The 20,785-nt window shown below is 45.0% G+C and overlaps 1 protein-coding gene across 1 annotated transcript in view; it reads left to right on the top strand.

Annotated features, from left to right (window-relative positions):
* Positions 1 to 20,785, top strand: part of LOC147659653 (tetraspanin-4-like) — a 425,072-nt gene that overhangs the window by 51,577 nt on the left and 352,710 nt on the right. The window contains exon 2 of the mRNA XM_086951575.1: positions 2,383 to 2,574. Coding sequence (XP_086807701.1) covers positions 2,383 to 2,574 — 192 coding nt within the window. The remainder of the gene's footprint in view (positions 1 to 2,382; positions 2,575 to 20,785) is intronic.

The raw sequence follows: 20,785 nt of genomic DNA, 5'->3' as shown, positions 1-20,785 counted from the left end.
AAAATGCGCTTCACATAATACAACTCAGTGCCACATATTTAGTATGCTATATAATTAGACTGCACTCAATGCAACATACACTCCAAATAATACCACTCACTGCCACATAATTACACACCACATAATTACACTCTACTAAATGCAACATACAGCACACATAATACCACAAAGTGCCACATAATTACATGCCACGTAATTACACTCGACTTAATGCAACATAAATACAGTCCACATAATATCACTCAGTGCCACGTAATAATACGCCACACAATTACACTCTACTCAATACAATATAAATACACTCTCATAACACCACTCAGTACCACATAATTACACACCGCGTAATTACACTCTACTAAATGCAACATGCACTCCACATAATACCACTCAGTAACACATAATTGCATGCCACATATTTACACTCTACTCAATGCAACATAAATAAACTCCACATAATACCACTCACTGCCACATAATTACACACCACATAATTACACTCTACTAAATGCAACATACACCTGACATATTAACACTCAGTGGCACATAATTACATGCCACATAATTACACAATACTGAGTGCAGCATAAATACAATTCACATAATATCACTCAGTGCAACGTAATAACGCGCCACATAATTACACTCTACTCAATACATAAATACACTCCACATAACACAACTCAGTACCACATAATTACACCACGTACTTACACTCTACTAACAACATACACTCCATATAATACCACTTGGTGCAACATAATTACATGCCACGTAATTACACTTTACTCAATGCAACATAAATACAGTCCACATAATATCACTCAGTGTCACGTAATAACACGCCACATATTTACACTCTACTCAATACAATATAAATACACTCCACATAACACCACTCAGTACCACATATATTACACACCACGTAATTACACTCTTTTCAATGCAACATAAATACACTCCACATAATACCACTCAGTGAATCATAATTACTCACCATAAAATTACACCCTACTCAATGCAACATAAATACACTCCACAAAATACCACTCAGTAATACATAATTACACCTCACATAATTACACTCTATTCAATCAAACATAGATACACTCCACATAATACAACTCAGTGCCCCAGAATTAAACACAACATAATTACACTCTACTTAATGCAACATAAATACACTCAACAAAATGCCACTCAGTACCACATAATTACATGTCACATACTTACACTCTTTTCAATGCAACAGAAATACACTACACATACTACTAAGTACCACATAATTACATGCCACATTATTACACTCTACTCAATGCAACATAAATACACTCCACATACCACTCAGGGCCACATGATTACACACCACATAATTACACTCTAATCAATGCAATGTAATTAACACTCAACGTATTACCACTTAATACAACATAACAATGCAACATATACACTCCACATAATACCACTGTGCCACATAAGTGCAAAAAAATAGAAGACATTTTTTTTATTCAAATATTTTTTTAATCAGGTTGTTCAGTTGTATATGTCATCTTAGCTTTTATAAAGGTAACAATAATGCTTAACACTGTTTGTTATAACTTTTAAACATGATGCACATCAGCCACAATGCTCTACAACATAGCCAAAACTTCAGGATAAAAATATAAGGTCCCAAAAGCTAGACCTATTGGCTATGCTAATGCTTGTTTATTTTGAGGCGGAGAGTACCTGTACTGCTTAAGAGAGACATAATACTTTTAATTGGAGAGTACCAGCACTTCTCAGAAACAAGCAGGTACTCTGGCACAGAGTACCTGCACTTCTATTTTTCCATTTCAAGCACGGAGTTTACCTACAGCACTGACTCCTTCGTGCAGCGCTACACCAGGAAGCCCATACTGGAACAGCTGTGGTAGGTCCTTTGGAGATACTTTGGCAGTGCTCTGAGTCTAATACTGATAGAATTAGTGGGAGACATTCTTTGGTATCCGACAGAGTGTCATTACCAGCAATAACGGAACAGCAGCATCACTGCAGATCACAGCTGGGATGCATCTACAGAGCTATTGCTGTTCCTAAAGGAAGAATCATGGTCATCTGGTAAAGTTCGCATATGAGGGATGAAGATAGAGGTGGCATGGTAGAGCTGTGTATGTGTGTAACGTAGGGCTCTTTTCATGCCAGAAAGAGGTCATTGAAAGCAGGTCATTGAAAGCACTGCGCATGCGTGGAGGTTACGCAGTGTGAAGCGTGCCCTCTGTAGTCTAACCCTCGCCGTCTTTGTGTAAACGGGTCCCATCTACTGCCGCGCGCCATCTCAGGCCTGCCTGTCAGTGCTGCCTCAGCAGTCTGCTCATGCATCTTATTTCTGTCTTTTCTCTCCAGCTGGGAGGCTGCGGGATCCTCGGAGTGGGCATCTGGCTGGCAGTAACGCAAGGCAACTTTGCCACTCTCTCTTCCTCCTTTCCGTCCTTGTCTGCGGCCAACCTGCTGATCGCCACTGGCACCATCGTCATGATTGTCGGCTTCCTGGGGTGCGTGGGTGCCATCAAAGAAAACAAGTGCCTCCTGCTGAGTGTGAGTACCCAACATCTGCATGACGTAAACTGGAGCATCATGTTAATTAATTATTTGCAGAGTTTTATATAGCGCTGGCTAGACCAGGAGGTATCAGAGCGCTTTACATGAGGATCAGCGAGGTACAAAATTACATCAGTGACAGGAGCCAAGTATAACATAAGAGAAAAACAGTGATTAAAACAACAAGCATTTGCAATGCAATAGGTCTCGCATTAGGAAAGTTTGAGCTATTGGTATTGTAAATGACACATTTTTTATTTATGTGTTGGTTTTGAAAATAACGAAATTAATAGCTTTGTCATTTACAATGCCAATAGTTATAACTTTCCCAAATGGGACACCTATAGCATTTGTAATGCAAAATGTAAACACCAAGATAAGAAGTTTTAAGATTGCTCTCTTCCTAACGGGCAGCCAGTGCAGGGACTGCAGCAGGGGACGGGACTGGGTACGTCTGGGCTTATTCAGAGCCATTCTTGCAGCAGTATTTTGCAATATCTGGAGCCTAGAGAAAAGTTCTTCATGGAACGTTTTGTTTTGCACCATATACCTATGTATCTACGATAGGGCGCTATCATTGACTAGCTTTGAACTTTATGTTATTTACCTTGTACCTATGTATCTAAGACACTTACCTTGTAAAGCGCTCTGATACCCGCAAGGGTCTTGTTCGCGCTATATAAAACTTTCAAAATAAATAAATAAGCTATTGCCCAGAGTTGGACTCCATGATTGGAATAGGCACCCAGGCGAGAATTATCAGGTCCGTGGAATTTTGAGCCCAACATCCGCCGAGGTGGGGAATTGAACCCTGGTCCCGGGCTAGACCTCTGCATCAGGGTCTGCCGCTATAATTATTAAGCCACACTTCTCCGCAACATCCCATTGACTCCGTGACCCAATAGAATGCCTGTAAGGATAGACACTGCGTCCAATGTCTCTCAGTCCTTTCCCAGTTGCCAGGTTTTTCAGCATCTTTGGATTGGACCAATTGAAGCCAGTTATTATGAAAGTGACAAACTCATGAGTTAGTGGGAGCAGTGGTAATCTCCTTTACTTAATTGATCTCACCTACTTCGAAATGACACATGTCTCTTTACAGTGAGCTACCACTTTCATCTTCATTTAAACTGATGGCAACACTGGTTGATGGAGACAAAGAGCAGTGGAGAGGGCGGGGTCTGGGGAGATCTATACAGGCGTTTGCAAGTTATTAACAGGCGCGACAGAGGTACTTTACACCTCTGATGACAGCTGGCCTGTTGCTCACCTTTTTTTGGGCGACAGCGAGGAGCAAATAAACGGAAGATCAGCCGATTTTTATTTTTTTAAGTCACTGTTTTAATTTTCGTGGTGACTTTTGTAAAAATAGCAATATCCAGGGGGGTCTGTAAATTGAGCTGGCGAACCACGAATTTGGTTGACAGGGTACACATAACTTTTATCTTGTCCACCAAACTCTGAATAACTCCCATTTTCTTGTGTCGCAGTGGTTAACTACAGAGGCAGGAGACATCAGGTTATATTAATCTCAGCTTCCCCACTTTACCCAAAAATGTTTGATCCAGGACAAATCACCTTATAAATCAGTGCCTTCAGTCCCAATCTGTATAAACTTGAGAATATTTATAAACATCCAAACTAAGTGCTACATATAGTGTGTTTTAAGTGTATTTGTATCACGCATTCACCCTTTGCACTGGTCCCAAATCACTTTCCGATACCCTGGCGCTGTAGAAGTGGTTGGGTTTACAGTGTTGCATTTAAAAGCCTAGGGTGCAGCTATCAATAGTGCAGCAGGTACAGTGGCACCAAAGCTTTGGACTGTAAGATACTCTCTTCATCAGGGTGATGGCTGTCTTTTACCACACAGCAATGGGTAGATGAGGCATTATTCTTGCATGGCTTGAGGGCCCAAAGTCCCACTGTATGGTTCCCCTTATTTACACACTTTATTTTTTGCAGTATTTTACAGCATGAACTCGCCCTAATGTATTGGAGCGCTTTACATGAGCACCAGTTACATTACACAACAAGGACACATTCATTTTTTGGTAGGCCAGGAAAGATTAAGTGATGTTGAGCCGACCCGAGACTCCAAAGTCAGCAGCTCTGACCGTTATGCCACCGCCACATTAATGAACATGTATAAGTAGCTATGAAACCTAAAGAGTCGGTAAACTTCACAGGGTAAAACTTTAAATCTGCTTTTTGCTGTCAGTCAGGCTCCAACACTTCAAATTACTGTAAACGCTAGCCACTGTGTTTGGACAATAAAAGGCATGCCTTGGGCGAGGGGAGTGATGCACATTTTCCAAAACAAATAATTGAGTTTAGCTTTTTTTTTTAAAGTATTTTATAGGAAGTTTCCATTGATTTAAGCAAACAAACGCAAGCACATAAAAGGCAGAATGCACGTGACTTCCTCCCCCCTTCTTTCTTGTCCCTGGCCAGAGAGCACCCGACAGTCTCGGTAAGAGGCTACAGGAAATGAAAACAAAGAGGGGTTGACATGGTTACGGGGTGATAACGAGGGAAGACATGGCAGAGGCACTTGATGTACAGCCGGGTCACCAAAGGTTGGCTCCGGAGTCAGAGTCCTGCTAATTTCCCGACCTAAGGCGCGCTTCATTAACCGAGCCTCGAGACACAGCGTCTGTGTCCAGCAGAGAGAGAGCTCGTTATCCACGCAGGGAGCGAAAGATACAGATCTTAATAATTGTTGGGGCCAGTTCAGGTTTTTAATAGAAAAAAAAACTCGTCTTTGTTTGGAATGGCAATTTATGTCTCCCCTCAGAACCATGAATATAAAAAAAAAAGTATCCATCCAGCCCTGTTAAAAACAAGACATACCAGCTAAACCAAAAACAAGTAACGTTCAGATGTGTAATCAACTGACGGGCTAGCCTTTGCATCGCCTACATCTTAAATAATGGCAGTTTTAAATTTAGCAGAGACTCCTGACCCCTCAATGGCGGAAGGGAAGAGCAATCACTGAGGAGCGAGCAGGAGAGGCTGAGAGACCAGTGAGACAATTTATCATCAAACCCGGAACCTCGCTGCCAACTTATCAAAGTGCCCACTGGATGCATATGATTGGTCCCGAGCATCTGTCTATCCGCTGTTCCCAACATTAGCGCAGACATCAGAATCAGTGGACTATCAAATGCAATTACAGCGCGCGAGACAGACAATAACGATTGATAGCGCCTACTCTTCCTATCGCACACGGCGCTAGTGGGGGGTTGAAGCTCTGCCTTGAGCCGCCCCCGTTAAACAATGATTGAAAATATGCATTTGTCCTGGTAAAACACTGCAGCCCGCACCACTTCATTTGCTGAACACATTATCAAATTAAATGAAAAGCGAACTGCCAGGAGCAGCAGTTACTGCGTAGTAGGGATGAATATTTACTTTACGGTGTTAGCAGCGCGCACAGAGTCCGGCGTCTATTCCCTGTTGTCGCCTTTGCGGGTCACAGTGAGTAGGAGCGGTGAAAGTGATTGCGAGCGATCGCTGAGCGAGATGCCGTGAGCGGCGAGGCTGCCCTGCTGCTGCGGTCGTCCTCGTGGTAGGCGCCCACGTGGGACGTGCTCGTGGTACCTTGGCGGGGCTTGCTGGTCTGCTTCCCAGAGAGACAGGAGATTGGGAAACGCGCGCGCGGCCGGCGCCGATCGCCTTCCAGAGCGTGCGCGTGACATCTCCTATCTCCTGGGAAGCAGACCCAGCAACAATAGTATCGCGCCTGCGCGATGGCATATGGCTTCGCCATATGCATCGCAGGCGCGAGACCTAATAACATGAGTTGTTAGCGCATAGCATAGCCAAGACACATGTTCAATAAGGCATGGTAAAAAAGGGTAAGGAATGCAGATCGGGTCAGGTAGGCAGGCTGAAAGGGAGAGGCAGCCACAGGAACACAGAGGGAGGAGGCGGAAGGGGTAAAGGAAATACAGTGGGTGGAGAGACGAGTATGAACTATGTCCAATGTTCGGCTGGATAGGTGACTGCCACGGGAGTGAAGCCAAAGCCAATCTCCTCTATTGCTGCCTAAACAGCTCCACCGGACATCGGCCATGTTGCTCGGTCTCTGCGGTCAAGTACAACATAAATGATTTCCGCCCGGGGGCATTGTCACTTCCTCAGCCAATCTATTCCTATTGTGGTTGTTTTTTCATAGTTTTATTCAAGACTTTTCCGTGCTTTAAGTCTATTGATTTCATGTCTGATCAAGAGATCAATTTAAGGTTATTTGCCTTGAATTTAGAAGATTATGTTACAAATAATCTGTTGTTAGTCGCCATCTTTCAGTCAGGCCGGCCAGTAGAAGTAATTAAGGCATTGAGGGCCTTTGAAGTCAGGCAGTTCACAAGTAATACTTGAATCGTGAAAAGTAAGAAAATGTGCTTCTTACTACGAGATAAGAGAGAGATTCAGAGAGGAGAGGCAACTGCAGGGTCCTGGAGGCTTGCTCATATGTTCAGGATGCTCAGTTAATTTTCCAGTATTAGTTCAGCAGGGCTTTCGGCAGACCACATAGCCCCCACGGCATACCTCTCTTAGCTGGGGAGATGAACAATGCCAATTGTACCTCAGATAGAAACTTGGTAACCACTACGATCACTGTGCCTGTGTCCAATCAAGTCCGATCAATCACCTTGTGTGTGGGTACCATTTTAGAGTCAGGCTAGTACTGCTAGACATGTCGGCCGCATTCGACACAGTGAACGATAAGACACTGCTTGAGCGACTAGAGAACATAGGAGTAAGAGGGTGGGCAATGAAGTGGCTGCAATCATATTTGATGCGCAGAAAACAGGCAGTGTCCATCCCGCTGTTTACATCCTGCAAGACTATTGTGTGCCATGGGGTGCAACAGGCTCAGCAATAAGCCCCATCCTTTTCAACATCTACCTGGGGCCCCTGATTCCCATTATTAAATCTTTTGGAATAAATACGGTCAGCTATGCAGATGACACACAATTGGTGTTCTCTATGGAAGGTAATCAGGCAGTGTCGGTAGATTCATTCCAAATTGCATGCGACAGACTTCCAACTGGCTCAGGATAAACTCCCTATAATTTAATGGTGGAAAAATCGAGGTTATACACTGCTCCATGGCTAAAGTGCTGAGTTTAGCTTTTCCCCAATGGATTCACTACTGGTTCCAGTGAAATTAGTTCATATTCTGGGAGTTCTAATTGACGACAATCTCCAAATGGAGTCACAAGCTAACAAGATAATCAGCACCTGCTTCTTCTTGTTAAGAGCCTTGAGACAGATTCTCCCACTTTTAGCTAGTGCAACTAGACCTTTAGGAGTGAGTTGTATTATTTTAAGTAGACTGGACTACTGCAGTTCGTTATTTTTAGGAGCACCGCAATCAGTGCTACTGAAATTGCAGAGGATCCAGTCTATAGCAGCCAAACTGTCCTTGAATAGGCAGCGTAGGTCTTCATCAAGGGCAGCACTAAAGGATCTCCATTGGATGCACGTTAATGAGAGAATACTGTTCAAATCCCTCTGTACTGTGTTTGCAGAAGTTCATGGTCTAGGCCCAATAGCCATGCAGGAAAAATTCACCTGGTATAAGCCTGGGCGAAATCTCCGCTCCTCCAATGCATGCCTGGTAACTTCTGCCAGGTTTAAGAAGTCTAGGGGGAATGGAAGAGCATTTGGGATAGTAGCATCACGAATGTGGAACACTCTCCCGCTGCATATTAGACAGACTAAGCTGTTATTTCCATTCAGAAAGAGTCTAAAGACATGGCTCTTCCCGAGAGATGAGTAATTTGAGCTCCTGGAAATCGCGTACAGAATATCTGTTTAGCCTAGTGTTAACAGAGCAAGTTGCAGCGCCAGGATCCCTGCAGGGTGACAGCAGCGCTATAAACAAGTCCATATACAATACAATACAAGGCCAAACAGCTAAATGATATGGAGGAGTCCTGAAGGCATTTGCCGAATAACATAGCCCCTCGTCAAACCTTCCTTGGACGGTGAGATGAAAAATGCCAATCGATAATCAGATAGAGCCCAGAACCCCACAGGGATGCTTACTTGGCAAGCACTCCAGTCGCTGTGTGCGCAGTTGTGTGGAGATGGTGGCCATGTTGTTAGTGATAGGCTGAGGACAGCTATGTCTCCGCAGACCGTGATCGAGAAAAGTCACCAATATGCTGGAAAAATGTTGACCCCTCATAATTCGGTTCTGTAGATATTCAGGATTCTGGGACTGGTAAGCATGTTATCGGATCTAGTCTTTGTGGTGGGATAGCACGCTGTAAAGGTCAGCGGCGGCGGAGCTGCACAATTAGGCTGTCAAGAACCGCCAAACGGGACGGCCCTGGAAATCACAGTAAAGCGGTTCAAGGATCACCAGTGGTGGAGAAGGTCCAATCGGTGGTGGAGGTGGTCCAATCGGGTGGTTTTACCTGGGATATGAGCTAAAGGCAATCCCAAACCAGGGAGCTCCCGACACAAACTCCTTACTCATCGGCCATCTTGAAGCTGAGGCCCAGTGGATGTCCATGTTCCAAGTGGATGCACAAAGCACACATCTGTAGTTTATGGTTGATTTACCCCTTGGTGCTAAAAGCTGAAGCTTGCCCCTACCCAGTATTGAATGTCTGTAGGGGTTAGGTGATGGGTGCTCTAAGGAATAAGGGGGGCCGAAAAGACCTGAAACAGAAATGAGACAGCAGGTAGGTAAGTGTGCCCTTCCGGGTACATGACTTCTGAGGGAACACAAAAATTATTGGGTGTAAAATTTAAGTTAATCTCAGTCAGTGGTAGTTACTCTGGGCTGCCTTCTAATCCAACATTTTTAGCACATCTGTGCCATTACAGACAGAGACAACCCCAAAGGCAGTCAGTTTTTGTCCCTCCACACATTAGATAGTCTAGGCTGAAGTGTCAGGGCAGGTCCTCACTGACCAGGAACTCAAGAAACACCAGACTGGTGGGTGCCATCAGTGAGGCGCAGAGTTAGTCCTATAGCACAGCGAGCTAGGGACCCAGTCTGAGCCTACCCCGCCTGCTTAAAGAGAGTCCCTTAGACTGCAAAATAAGCAGGGCACGAGTCGGGATACACCCGGGTGAACTGTGTCCACCCACTATTTTCACAGGGTGGACACCGTCCACCCTGCCAAGAAGTTGGTACCCACTGAAAAATATGCTGAATTCGTCCTGGTGTAATTTCCAAAAACCGGGACACTTTCATCAGTGCCTGCACGTTGTTGTCTGCTTTCGATCCGCAACAACGTGCAGGTGGTGATGGGGCTTTCTTATTCCAGACTCCTGCTGGGCCCATCTGAGGGGTCATCAGGCCTCCCTTGGTGCATGGCTGGCTGGCAGCAGTCAGGAGCCTCACTAGATGCAAATGCGTCTGAGGGGAAACAAAGGCTCACACCTTGCTAGTACTTCACACATACTTAAGAAAGACAGCTTTTCACTTTGTTCAAGCTCTGTTTAGGAGATATGCATGCCTGTAAGAATGTCAGATGTGTTGGTCTTTCCCTGTATTTGCACAAAATAAATGTAATTTATATAGTGATTACTACCCCTGAGTAGGCGTTGAAATAATTTGAGTACCACTATATTTTGTCTTTTAAACCACTAAGGGTAGAGGAAGTTTACGCTGACAAAAGGCAACACTGTTTTATGTGTAGCTTACAAAAGTGTGAATCTTCTGCCTAAATCAGGAGGATTTCCCTATATGTTCCAATGTACTCATGATAGACATGTTAAACATGTATGTGAGGGCTTAAGATCTGATATCACTTCTTATGAAGCCACTTCCTGTGATGTCATGCACCATGATGCCACGCTGTGATATCACGTGCCGCAATGTTACATGCCGCAATGTCACGCGCCTTGATGTCACGCGCCGTGATGCCACTTACATTCAGATTAACTAGGTTAGTCCCCCCACTTCTTTTTTAGGTCTCGCCTGTCGATGTGCATGCGCATCGAGCTTGCGAGACTATGGGGGCTTATCCACTCTTTAACCAACTTGCAAGGAATCGTGGCGATTCCTTGCAGTGCACGAGAAATTTAAGCTCAATGCGCATGCGCATTGAGCTTAAAAGCGCGTGCACATGCCCCCAGCCGCCTGCCTTGCCTACTCTCTCTCTCACAGCCTCCCCCAGCTCCGCCCCCTCACTTCTTGATGGCACGGCCGCTAGGCCGTGCCTCCCCTACTCTCCTCCCCCCTCCTCCTCCTACTCTCCTCCCCCCTCCTCCTCCTACTCTCCTCCCCTGCCTGCCGTGTCGCACCTCTCCCCACTCCGCCCCCTCCCCTGCCCGCTGTGTCAGCTTTCGGGAAAACAGCATCTCAGGGGCTGCCTCCACTTCTATGCAAGTCAACAGAGAAAATAAAAATCAATTTCCCCGATTTTTTTTTTTCTTGCTTCCAAATGTTTGTCCTCAACACAATTAGGTTCCATTAAATCACTGACTTAACAAACCTGCATCAACTCAAAATATTTTTTCGGCGTTTTATCACCCTTAACTGCATGGCCTCCCCTCGCTCTCCAGTCACAGGTACGAGTATGTATACATGGGCGTTCATTGTGTGCGCATACATGCCGATAATAACGGGTGCCGCGTGGTCGAGTTCATGTGGTTCCGCAGTATAAAAAACATCAAACCTATTGCACATTTGTTTTGCCCCTTGCTTGGGATTGGGTGGGACAGATTCCCGAGGATTGGTAGAACGCGTCACAATGCACACAGCCATCTTTGAGTTGGGTTGTTTTAATACATTCTGAAAGAAGTCCGTCTTTTTTGGGGGGAGGGGTGTTCTAAATGCGAACGTTTTTTTTTATTATCTAGTAACAGTATAAGAGTAATATTATGTATTTAGTGTTTAAAGGCAAAGTTATGTTGCATAAAAAAACGTTTTGAAAATAAATGCCTGCCTGCTTTGTTTGATTTATTGATTCGAACGCTGACGTAAGCTTTTCATTTGAAGGAGATGTTGCTCACTTACGGCGACAAGCTGAGAGAGTCCGCCTTCCTTGTCGGTCTGAAACCTTTGCTGTTGTCCTACTTTTGTGTCAGCTAGCTGCAGTGCATCCTGGGAGCTGGGTTGCTTCTGTGGTGAGTCTGGATGCTCAGGTGATTCTGTGCACTGCGCACAAAGCTAAGAACAAGTTAAAATACTTTTATTTTTTTTAACTTGTTTACTTTCACTTTGACGGCCGCCGGGCCGTCTCTCGCGTTTCTCCAGGCTGCATTGGAGCTCTCATTAGCCGGCTCCTTTGTGGTGCAGAACCAATTTGGCAATAGTACAATACCAAGGTTTATCTTTAGGCAACATGTCTTTTAACCAATCAGGAAACACCTCTGACCTCTGAATTCTTTTTCTTAATAGGAGAAAAGGAGACACTCCCGTAGTACTGCTGGTTACGGCGTGAGCAGTTCTATGTGCTCTCCTCTTCTGTGCTGGCATCTGGAAGGTGTATGCCCGATCGTCTTCATAACTGCATTGACACACGTTTCGAGCTTGAGGTGATCGGTCCCATGTGGTTCCACTTTGTTTCTCTGCCTGGGGTGCTAGACTGCCTCTTTGTTGGGCTTTCGCAGATGAGTGGGGTCTGATGGTTGGTCTGGTCTTCAGGTTTTTTTGAGGGGTCCATTCCCTCAGGTAGGGTGTCATGCGTGGATCGTGCATCAGGTTTTCGCCGGAGCATAGTTTTCATTGCAAGAGTGATAAATGTGTATAGAAGCTGCCACTCAGTTGAGGACAAGGTCTGGAAGCTGTGCGGGAGAGTAATACTGTGCAGGCCAGGGCTAAGCTATAGGCCGCCGTCTGTGTAATCTACTGCCATCGCCATCTGTTCCCCCTCCCCAGCCGCCAGCACCTCCCCTCTCTCACCCCGCACACAGCCTTACTCGCATTTCTCCTCCCCAGCCGCCACCACCTCCCCTCTCTCTCCCTGCACGATGCTTCTACCCACATGCTAGTCGGTTGCTGCCCATATAATTAAACCATCAGGAATACATTTTGCCCACACACATAATCCCACACACACACACACACACAACCCCACACACACACACACTACCCCCCACACACACAACCCCACTCACCCCCCACATACCCACTCCACCCCCACACACACACCCCACCCCCACTCCCACCACCACACCCCCACCCCCATACCCCCACACACACACACCAAAAACATCACTATGCGCTACCACAGCATCACTGAACGCCACAGCATCACTCGCCACCACAACAACTGGCACTTCTTGGATTGCCTTGTCCTACAGCTAAATTCGACCTGTTCTGAACTAGAGTCTCATAATTTTCACAATTTTGCAGTAAAACGATCAAAGAGGTACTAACTTAATTTCGACATCATTATTGAAGTGCAGTTTATCTTGTCTTCCTCAGTACTTCGTACATCTCCCTAGAGATGTGGCATAACGACCAGAGCTGCCATCTAAGTCACGTAAATACAATACATGTTGCATTACAAATGCTATAGGTGTCACATTCGCCAAAGTTATAACTATTGGCATTGTAAATGACAAAGCTATCAATTTAGCTATTTTAAAAACCAACACATAAATAAAATATATTGTCATTTACAAGACCAATAGCTCCAACTTTTCTAATGCGAGACCTATTGCATTTCCAATGCTTGTTTAGGACTTGTGCCCTGTCAATAAGTGATGGGTTGAATCTGAGCTGCTTTGCATTCCATCTTCTTAAGACAGATCGTACTGGGTACCCAAAGTGGAAAACATAGGGAATGTCTTGTCCAATGTTACCTCTGTATTTTGTTCTTCGTGTATGGCTGCCTTATGTTGGCCTGCACTTTTATCAACTGTGTGCTGAATCAAGAGTAATAGTGAATCACTGTAGCAGTAATTGAGGTGAGCAATGTGACACACAATCAACAGTCAGTGTCCTTCCTGGGTTAAAAACTGATATAGGAGATCAAATATAGTGTATTGCCTGAACCTCATAAGTAGAATCACTCCGGATCCAAAAGGCACAGCCCATCAGGGCAACCAAGACACAGTTTGTCACATCCTAAGCAGGGGCGTAGCTTAGCAAGGGTGTTTGGGCAGTGACATCCCCCAAATAAATGCATTCTTGGCCTGAGAGTTGGGTCTAGAGGCCTGAGTCGGGTCTGCTATGTCTTTGTTGGATTTTCTCACCGTCCTCCTTTTAACATATTTATATTCCTGATCTCACAAATATCTATAACATTTATTTTGACCAGTTTACCTAAAAGTTGTAAATTTGCACCAATGTAAGTACTCTTTCAATGGGTGCAATTTTACTACGTTTTTGACGTTTTGGAATTCACAGACATTGGCAGTAGTAGACTTGAAAAGCTGTGCAATACTCAAGTTTCCAAGCATACTACTCGCAATCACAAACCCATAAGAGAATGGGACAAATTATTGCAAATAGTCGAACCACTGGAAATCGCTTGGGGTAACACTCCAACACATCGTTCTACGCCCACTGTGCCACTCTAGACAGAGGTCCACCTAAAGCAAATCAGTGCTGTCCCTGTTCCTCATGGGAACAGTCCATCCCATACCTTGGCCATCTCACCCCTCCGCACAGTGGCATATTGTTTTCATTTGGGAAATGTAAGATTCACACCCTTTGAACCTTACTGACTAATGCTATGTCCTGATCATAGGATAGCAAGAGATACACAGAGAGGTGAAATTGTTTTTGATTATTTCAAGATCTGTTCTTAGGAAAGATATTTAAGTCTATGTGGGCTCTATAGATATACCTGGTATCTCTTTCCACAGGAGTGATTAGATTAATTAAAATTATATAGCGCAAAATAATAACATATTTTCTTTAAAATGCAAGCTGGACAGTTTTAAATATTGTAAATAACTAGTTTGTGGAAATATTGCTTGTACGCAGTTCCAAATGACCAAATAAGCAAAGTAGACCCCGGCCTATGGGCCCCACTTCTTTTAGGGGCCCACAACAATGGATCAAAATGATATTCATTTGGTAAAATTGAAAACATATTAGGAGATCATGTGCGAGGGGAGGGGGGCTGAAATTTCTACTGCCCAGTGGCCACCACAGGGTTTAATCGGTGCTGCTTGTATGGAGACACTTTGTGCGTGTGAAAACATCAAAAGAAGTTCGATGGAGAGCAGTGATACTATGAATAACTTCGAGTATTTTAGAGGTTTCATTTAAACCCCTTCCTCCTCTGAATCAGGCCATCCTAAAAGATAACCTGGCCACGAATTGAGCGTACTGAGTGTGATTTCTATTCATACTGTAAGTGAGTTGTAATTTTTGTACAGCCTTCTGCAATAAGCCTTGACTGTTGGCTATTGCAACTTTCAAGAGCGAAGTTTAGAGAATGAACATCTTTAGTATTCAAATAAAATTAAATTGTTTCAAAGCTTTGAGACGCTAATGGTAAATATCAGTATCTAACATTCATACTGTCCAGTAACCAGCTATGGCCACAGACCTGGTCCCGTACTCATGTTTTGGCCATGGAGCGATGGTACTTCATATCTAATCTCACATTTACCTTGTGACCTAAAATAAGCTGGACAAAAGCACTGCATTCTAAAGTTGGGCAAGGGCCCTCAACACAGTGGCATTTTCCTGAGAAGGACAGCCCTTTGGCCTTGTCAGTCGAATCACTGCCTCCGCAGTTGTGGTCCAGTGGAGTAGAAAAAAAGATAAACCAGGAGAGATTGTTTTTTAAATCCTGGCCTCCCATTTGGCCAAATATTGTGCTCTTGTGCGATCACATTTTTTGGAAACTATTCCTTTGCTCTCTTTTTGGTAAGGTTGAGAGTATTGAGAATCAATGTAAACCCTGCTATTAAGCATGTGGTTAGAAAATGGACTGGCTATTACCTGGGGCAATGGACAAATGCCCTGCTTCATGGTATATTCACCAAAACACAATATGGTGGCAAAGCTGTAGCCTTTAGAGTAGGGAGTAGTGCACTCCAGTCTTATATTCACTACTTGAGCAAACTTTGATCTTGGCTAAATCACAATCTCCCTCTACGTCTGTTCACTGATCTGGCAATACACACTGAGGGCGTGTTCTATGTACAGGACCACAGCTTTGTTTTCAGTTCCACGTAGGGGGCTGTTTCTAGGCAGGTGGTTGGATTTGCATCTCAATAAATACATGTTTTGCATTGGGCAGGACCCCTCCTGTGCTGAAACTCCCCCCTGCTTCCCACCGGGACGTACATTTTACAGCATATAAAGGATTAAAAGAGTGAGCGTTGCTTGGCCTTTAAGAGGGTTAAAAGTGGTGGTGGAACAAAATGTGAGACAATGTGCAGACCTGCCAATTCATACAGTGCCACAGTGTGTCACATGAAATCGGCCTCCTTCATATGACCACCTGATGAAGAGCTGGTAGCACAGGGTGGCACCGAACGCAAGCTAGAACCCGTACATTGAGTGGGTTTCCAGCTCGTCCGTGGATGCTCTGAAGTCCATTAATGGGCGTTAAAATACCTCGGGACATCGACGTCAGACTCAGCAAGTTTTGTGTTGTTTGGGGTTGTTTCGGAGTGGAGGGGCCAGAAATGCCTCTTAGGTAGTCTCAGCATGAAGCCCCGACCCTGCCTCACCCGGTGAAACATTTTTTGAAGTTGGCAGGTCTGCAATGGGTATCCCACGGTGCCCTTTTGCGGGCATCCAAAAAGAGCCTTGAATACAGGTTAAACCTGCAAAATACGGGCTGGCTGGCCCCATGGGTATAAAACTGTTACCAAGAAATACGGGTATGCTCAGTGCTTTGCACGTTGCTCTAATGTTGATGGAAAATCCATTCAAGGGCTTTTTTCTTTACAGTTCAAATAGGAACCTATATGGGTTTTAAATAGTGTTGTTTCTACTTTATGCAGCGAATAGTCATAGGGTGACTTGACTGGAAAGCCACCAGCGCACCCCTGCCGCTCTGTGAATATAAGGAGGTGAGAGGGGAGCGAGTGAGTTGCAGCATTCCTTTAGGGAGCTGGGAAAGGGCTGCTGGAAGGAAGGCATCCGTTCTATTGTATGGGAGCATGTCTTCTCTCTGGTGAACGAGAAATGTGATCACACATTCCTCTAGCACCACGAAAGAGCCGAGACTCTGATACACAAACAAGATGTCAGACAATCATCTACTAATGTATCTATGCATTTATTTATTCGTTTATTTATGCATTTTTATGTAGCGCGAACATTACCCAAAGGTACCAGAGCACTTCAACGTCGACATATGTTATTATATGGATATTTAAAGCGGGCTGAAGAATTTCCAAATATATTTACTTACCTAAGCTCTAGAATTACAAACTGGTAGAAAAATTCTAGAAAAATGAAGCAAGTTGTACATTAGATAATCCAGCAGTGAAACGTGTAAGCACCTGTTGAAGTGCAGGTAGTGCAGGTAGTGCGGTTCTGAGCCAGAGAGAGGAGTGAACACGTCCTCGGCGGAACGGAGTAGCTGCAATGACGTAGCTGAAGTGCCACTGAAGGACGAGGCTTTCAGTTCCGTTTTAAGGTCGCCAGCGGGGTTTTAGTCAGTGCTTGAAATGGAAGTGCAGGTACTCTGTACGAGTACCTGCTTGTTTCTGAGAAGTGCCGGCACTCTTTAATTAAAAGTATAGCATCTCTCTCGAGAAGTGCCGGTACTCTCCCTCTCAAAATAAAAAAGTGCCGGTACTCCGTACCAGACAGTACCGGCCCATTTGAAGCTCTGGTTTTAGTGCAAAGATTTGGAGGTAGTGAGTTTTAAAGTCTGGTTGCGCTACCCGAGAAGGATTGTGCCAGGAGTCGTTCCTTTTTAAAAGTCGGGGGTTCTAGCAGCAATGCTTTGCCGCTTCGCGATGCTAGAACATCTAATACAGCCGGGCCTGCAAACATTAGCCCACTGAGGATAATATTGGGCTAAAATGGAAAATAGTGTGTTTGGTGCTCTCAGTACCTCTATGCGCGGCAGGAGGAGGTACTCACGGGCACCTTAGATGGAAAACAGCTCCCGGCACACCTGTAAAAACGCCCTTAACACATTATAAGGTCATTTAGGCAAGAAATAACAAATTCAAAAACATCTCAGTGTAAATAACAATAGCCTCGGGTATGAGTGACTTCTTACCCCTAATTATGAAGGCTATATTAAATGATGGGAAATAACGTAAGCAAGCTCTTTTAACCCTCTTAGTCTGAATTATTTGCCTTGCTCCTTGTTTTGCATAGGTGGTGGCCACATGTGCTAAAACAAGCCCACTGCACTGTTCACACCGGCATCAGAGCTCCCTGCTGTAATGATGGGCGTCATTCTGAGCTGCGCCTCCAGATCCCAGTGTGGGTGCAAACCGCAGCCTGTGCTCGAAGTGGGGGTGAACGGTGCACTACTTGCACGCCCCAGAGGTTGGTGCCTGCATCATTGGCTGCGGGTTACCCTGGCACAGATCGTGCGCGCGAACATCACACATTTTGAGCACACTCAGAATGTTACAAACACGCATGATTGGCATGTAATATTCCCCCGTTTCAAGTTCCACAACTCAGACCGGACCCGCGGTTTTGAACATGTCTAATGCCCCACCAAGCAGAATCACAAGATCCGGACACAGGACCACTGCCCCAAATGTGTGAGGAATTGAGAATGAGCGCCAACATCTTAATTGAATTCAGTAGCTGCTTAAAGGGAGAGATGCCAATGGCAGAATGACGGCGCCTCGCAGACACAGATGGCCTGATCCACGGGAATCCGCAATCTGAGTTCATGCGGAGGGCTTGAGTCAACATCTTGCCAGTGGTGTAAGGGAATATGATCAGGATAAACACACAAAGTGCAGAGGGGTGAGAGGATAAATCCTCTTCAACCTCCCGCTCAATAATTAAATATCACAAAAAAGAACTAAGTGGAGATAGAAAACGTTTGTGGGAATGCACCAATTTTGTAAAACTGTCCTTACACACAGCAAGCTGTGTCATGGTTCATCATAGGGGTGCTAACACACCTCTGTGCCAGCCTAACGCTGGAGGTGGAGCAATAGGGAGGAGAAGACAATACAACACAAAATGTGAAAGTGGAATCACAGGCGAGATAACAGTTCAGAACAAGTGATAATAAGTGATATAAAACTGGTACCGGGGTATCCTTATTCCAATTTTAATGTTAAGTGCCTCGTCCAGAAGTTAAAACAAATACGTGGGTGGCAGGTTGGAGAGCTTATAATGAGATTCCAACCCCCCTACTCAGCGTAAATGTCGACATGTTTCAGCCAGCACAAAATAATACCCCGGATTTCCTCAGTCCTGAGGAAAGCCATGCTATTATTTTTAATACAAAATAAAACCCCGGCTTTCCTCATTTTTTTTTTTTTTTTTTTTTTTTGGGAAAACCTTTATTTATCAAATGCACATTACACAGCGTCTGCCTACAACCCTTTTGGGCCGGCCGCTATGACAATTGGTCAAAAAGTATAACACATTATACTGCGGAGAAGGCCGCTTCGTGCTTCATTATGGTGCAGTGCATAAAGCAACAATTAGAGGATATCGAAGGTTCCATTTTGTGATTTTGTCGAAGTTAAACAAACGGAAGAACAAACACATGGTAAAGCATAGCAAGTTCACAGGAGGGGAGGGAAAGCGGGAGACAATATACAAGAATAGAAGCAAGTCTACTAGGGGATGGGAATGATGAAGGGAGTGAAGAATGGAAGATAGTGAAAGGAACGTAAATTATGGGGAGGAGGGAATGGCCTCGGCATAATCAAGTGGTGGGGTACAAATGTCACCCCGGTATACATTCCATTGCGCCCAGATTCTATTCCACTTCCTAGGACGACCCCGAGCCTCATACACCGTCTTCTCCCGAAACATGCACCAATCCATGTTGTCTTTCCAGGCACTGAGTCCAGGCGGTCTGTTGGAGCCCCAACACTGTGCTATGTCCCTTTTGCCAACCATGTTGCCCAGGGTGATCCAGAAAGTCTGAGCAGCCGTACAGTCCGTAGGCTCCCACACATTAAGCAGGCAGCGCCGTGCCTCGGGAAGGAGGAGGACCCCAGTAACACGCCCCATCACATCGTGGATCCTAGACCAGAAAGCAGAGATAACCGGGCATTCCCACAAAATATGAAGAAAAGTACCATTCATACCACAGCCACGTCTACATAATCCATCCGTCGCAAGCCCCATTCGTACCAGACGCATACCAGTCACATAGACGCGATGGAGGATCTTTAGTTGCACAAAACGGAGCTGTGCCGGAATAGCCACCTCCTTAGGGGAAGAAATAGCCATTTGCCAGTCTTCGTCATCCAGTTCGAGCCCATCCACCACCCAGGAGGCACGAAGCTTCTCCAGCAGGTCAGCCCTGTTGTTAATAAGTTTTTTATAAATTAAGGAGATCGTACTGTCCGTGACATGGCCATCAAGAATACGATCTTCCAACGGAGACGACTGGGGGATGTCAGTCCCAGGGGGAAAGGCGGAGGATAGGGCATGCCGCACCTGAAGATATCGAAAATACTCCTTATCATCCAATTGATATTCTACCTTTAGGGCCTCAAAGGATTTCACTGTTCCTCTGGCCCAGAGATCCTCCACCTTACTAATCCCAATCATATCCCATCTATCAAACCCTTTCGTCCGCCACAGGTTACCCAGCCGTTCAGAATCATACAGCGGTGTCATACGCGTCAATCTGCCGCCCCAACCTGGAGCCTCATTCGCATCCTTCCAGGCACGCACAGCACATTTCGTAGGACCAGTCAAGAGACGGAGTGGTGACTTCGAGTATAAAGCTCTATTGAAGTTGCCGCCTGGCAACAGGAATTTATCCAGGGCGAAAGCGGGAGCGGGTTCCGGGGAATACGTCACATGGTTAATTGCACTTAAGTGTGAGGCCCAGTAGTATCGTCTGATGTCGGGCAGAGCAATACCGCCATCATACCAGGGAAGCGTAAGTTTTGATAAGGCAATACGGGCACGTCCGTCCCAAATCAATTGCCTCTGTAGGCCAATTCAATTTCAATTTTCAAGCTTTATTCGACTATTAAAAACAATCACAAAAGCGTACAATAAAACACAATACAAACATTATAATAAAACAGTAGCTCAGAAATGAAGAATTTAGGAAGATTTAAAACACCAGACTTTTCCTATGAGAAATGGCTTTGAGTAAAAAAGTAGCAGTAAAAAAACAAGTGTCTGCAG

The sequence above is a fragment of the Lissotriton vulgaris genome, unplaced genomic scaffold, assembly GCF_964263255.1.
Source record: "Lissotriton vulgaris unplaced genomic scaffold, aLisVul1.2 SCAFFOLD_453, whole genome shotgun sequence".
Classification (NCBI taxonomy): domain Eukaryota; kingdom Metazoa; phylum Chordata; class Amphibia; order Caudata; family Salamandridae; genus Lissotriton; species Lissotriton vulgaris.
This window is presented reverse-complemented; position numbering and strand designations above follow the sequence as displayed.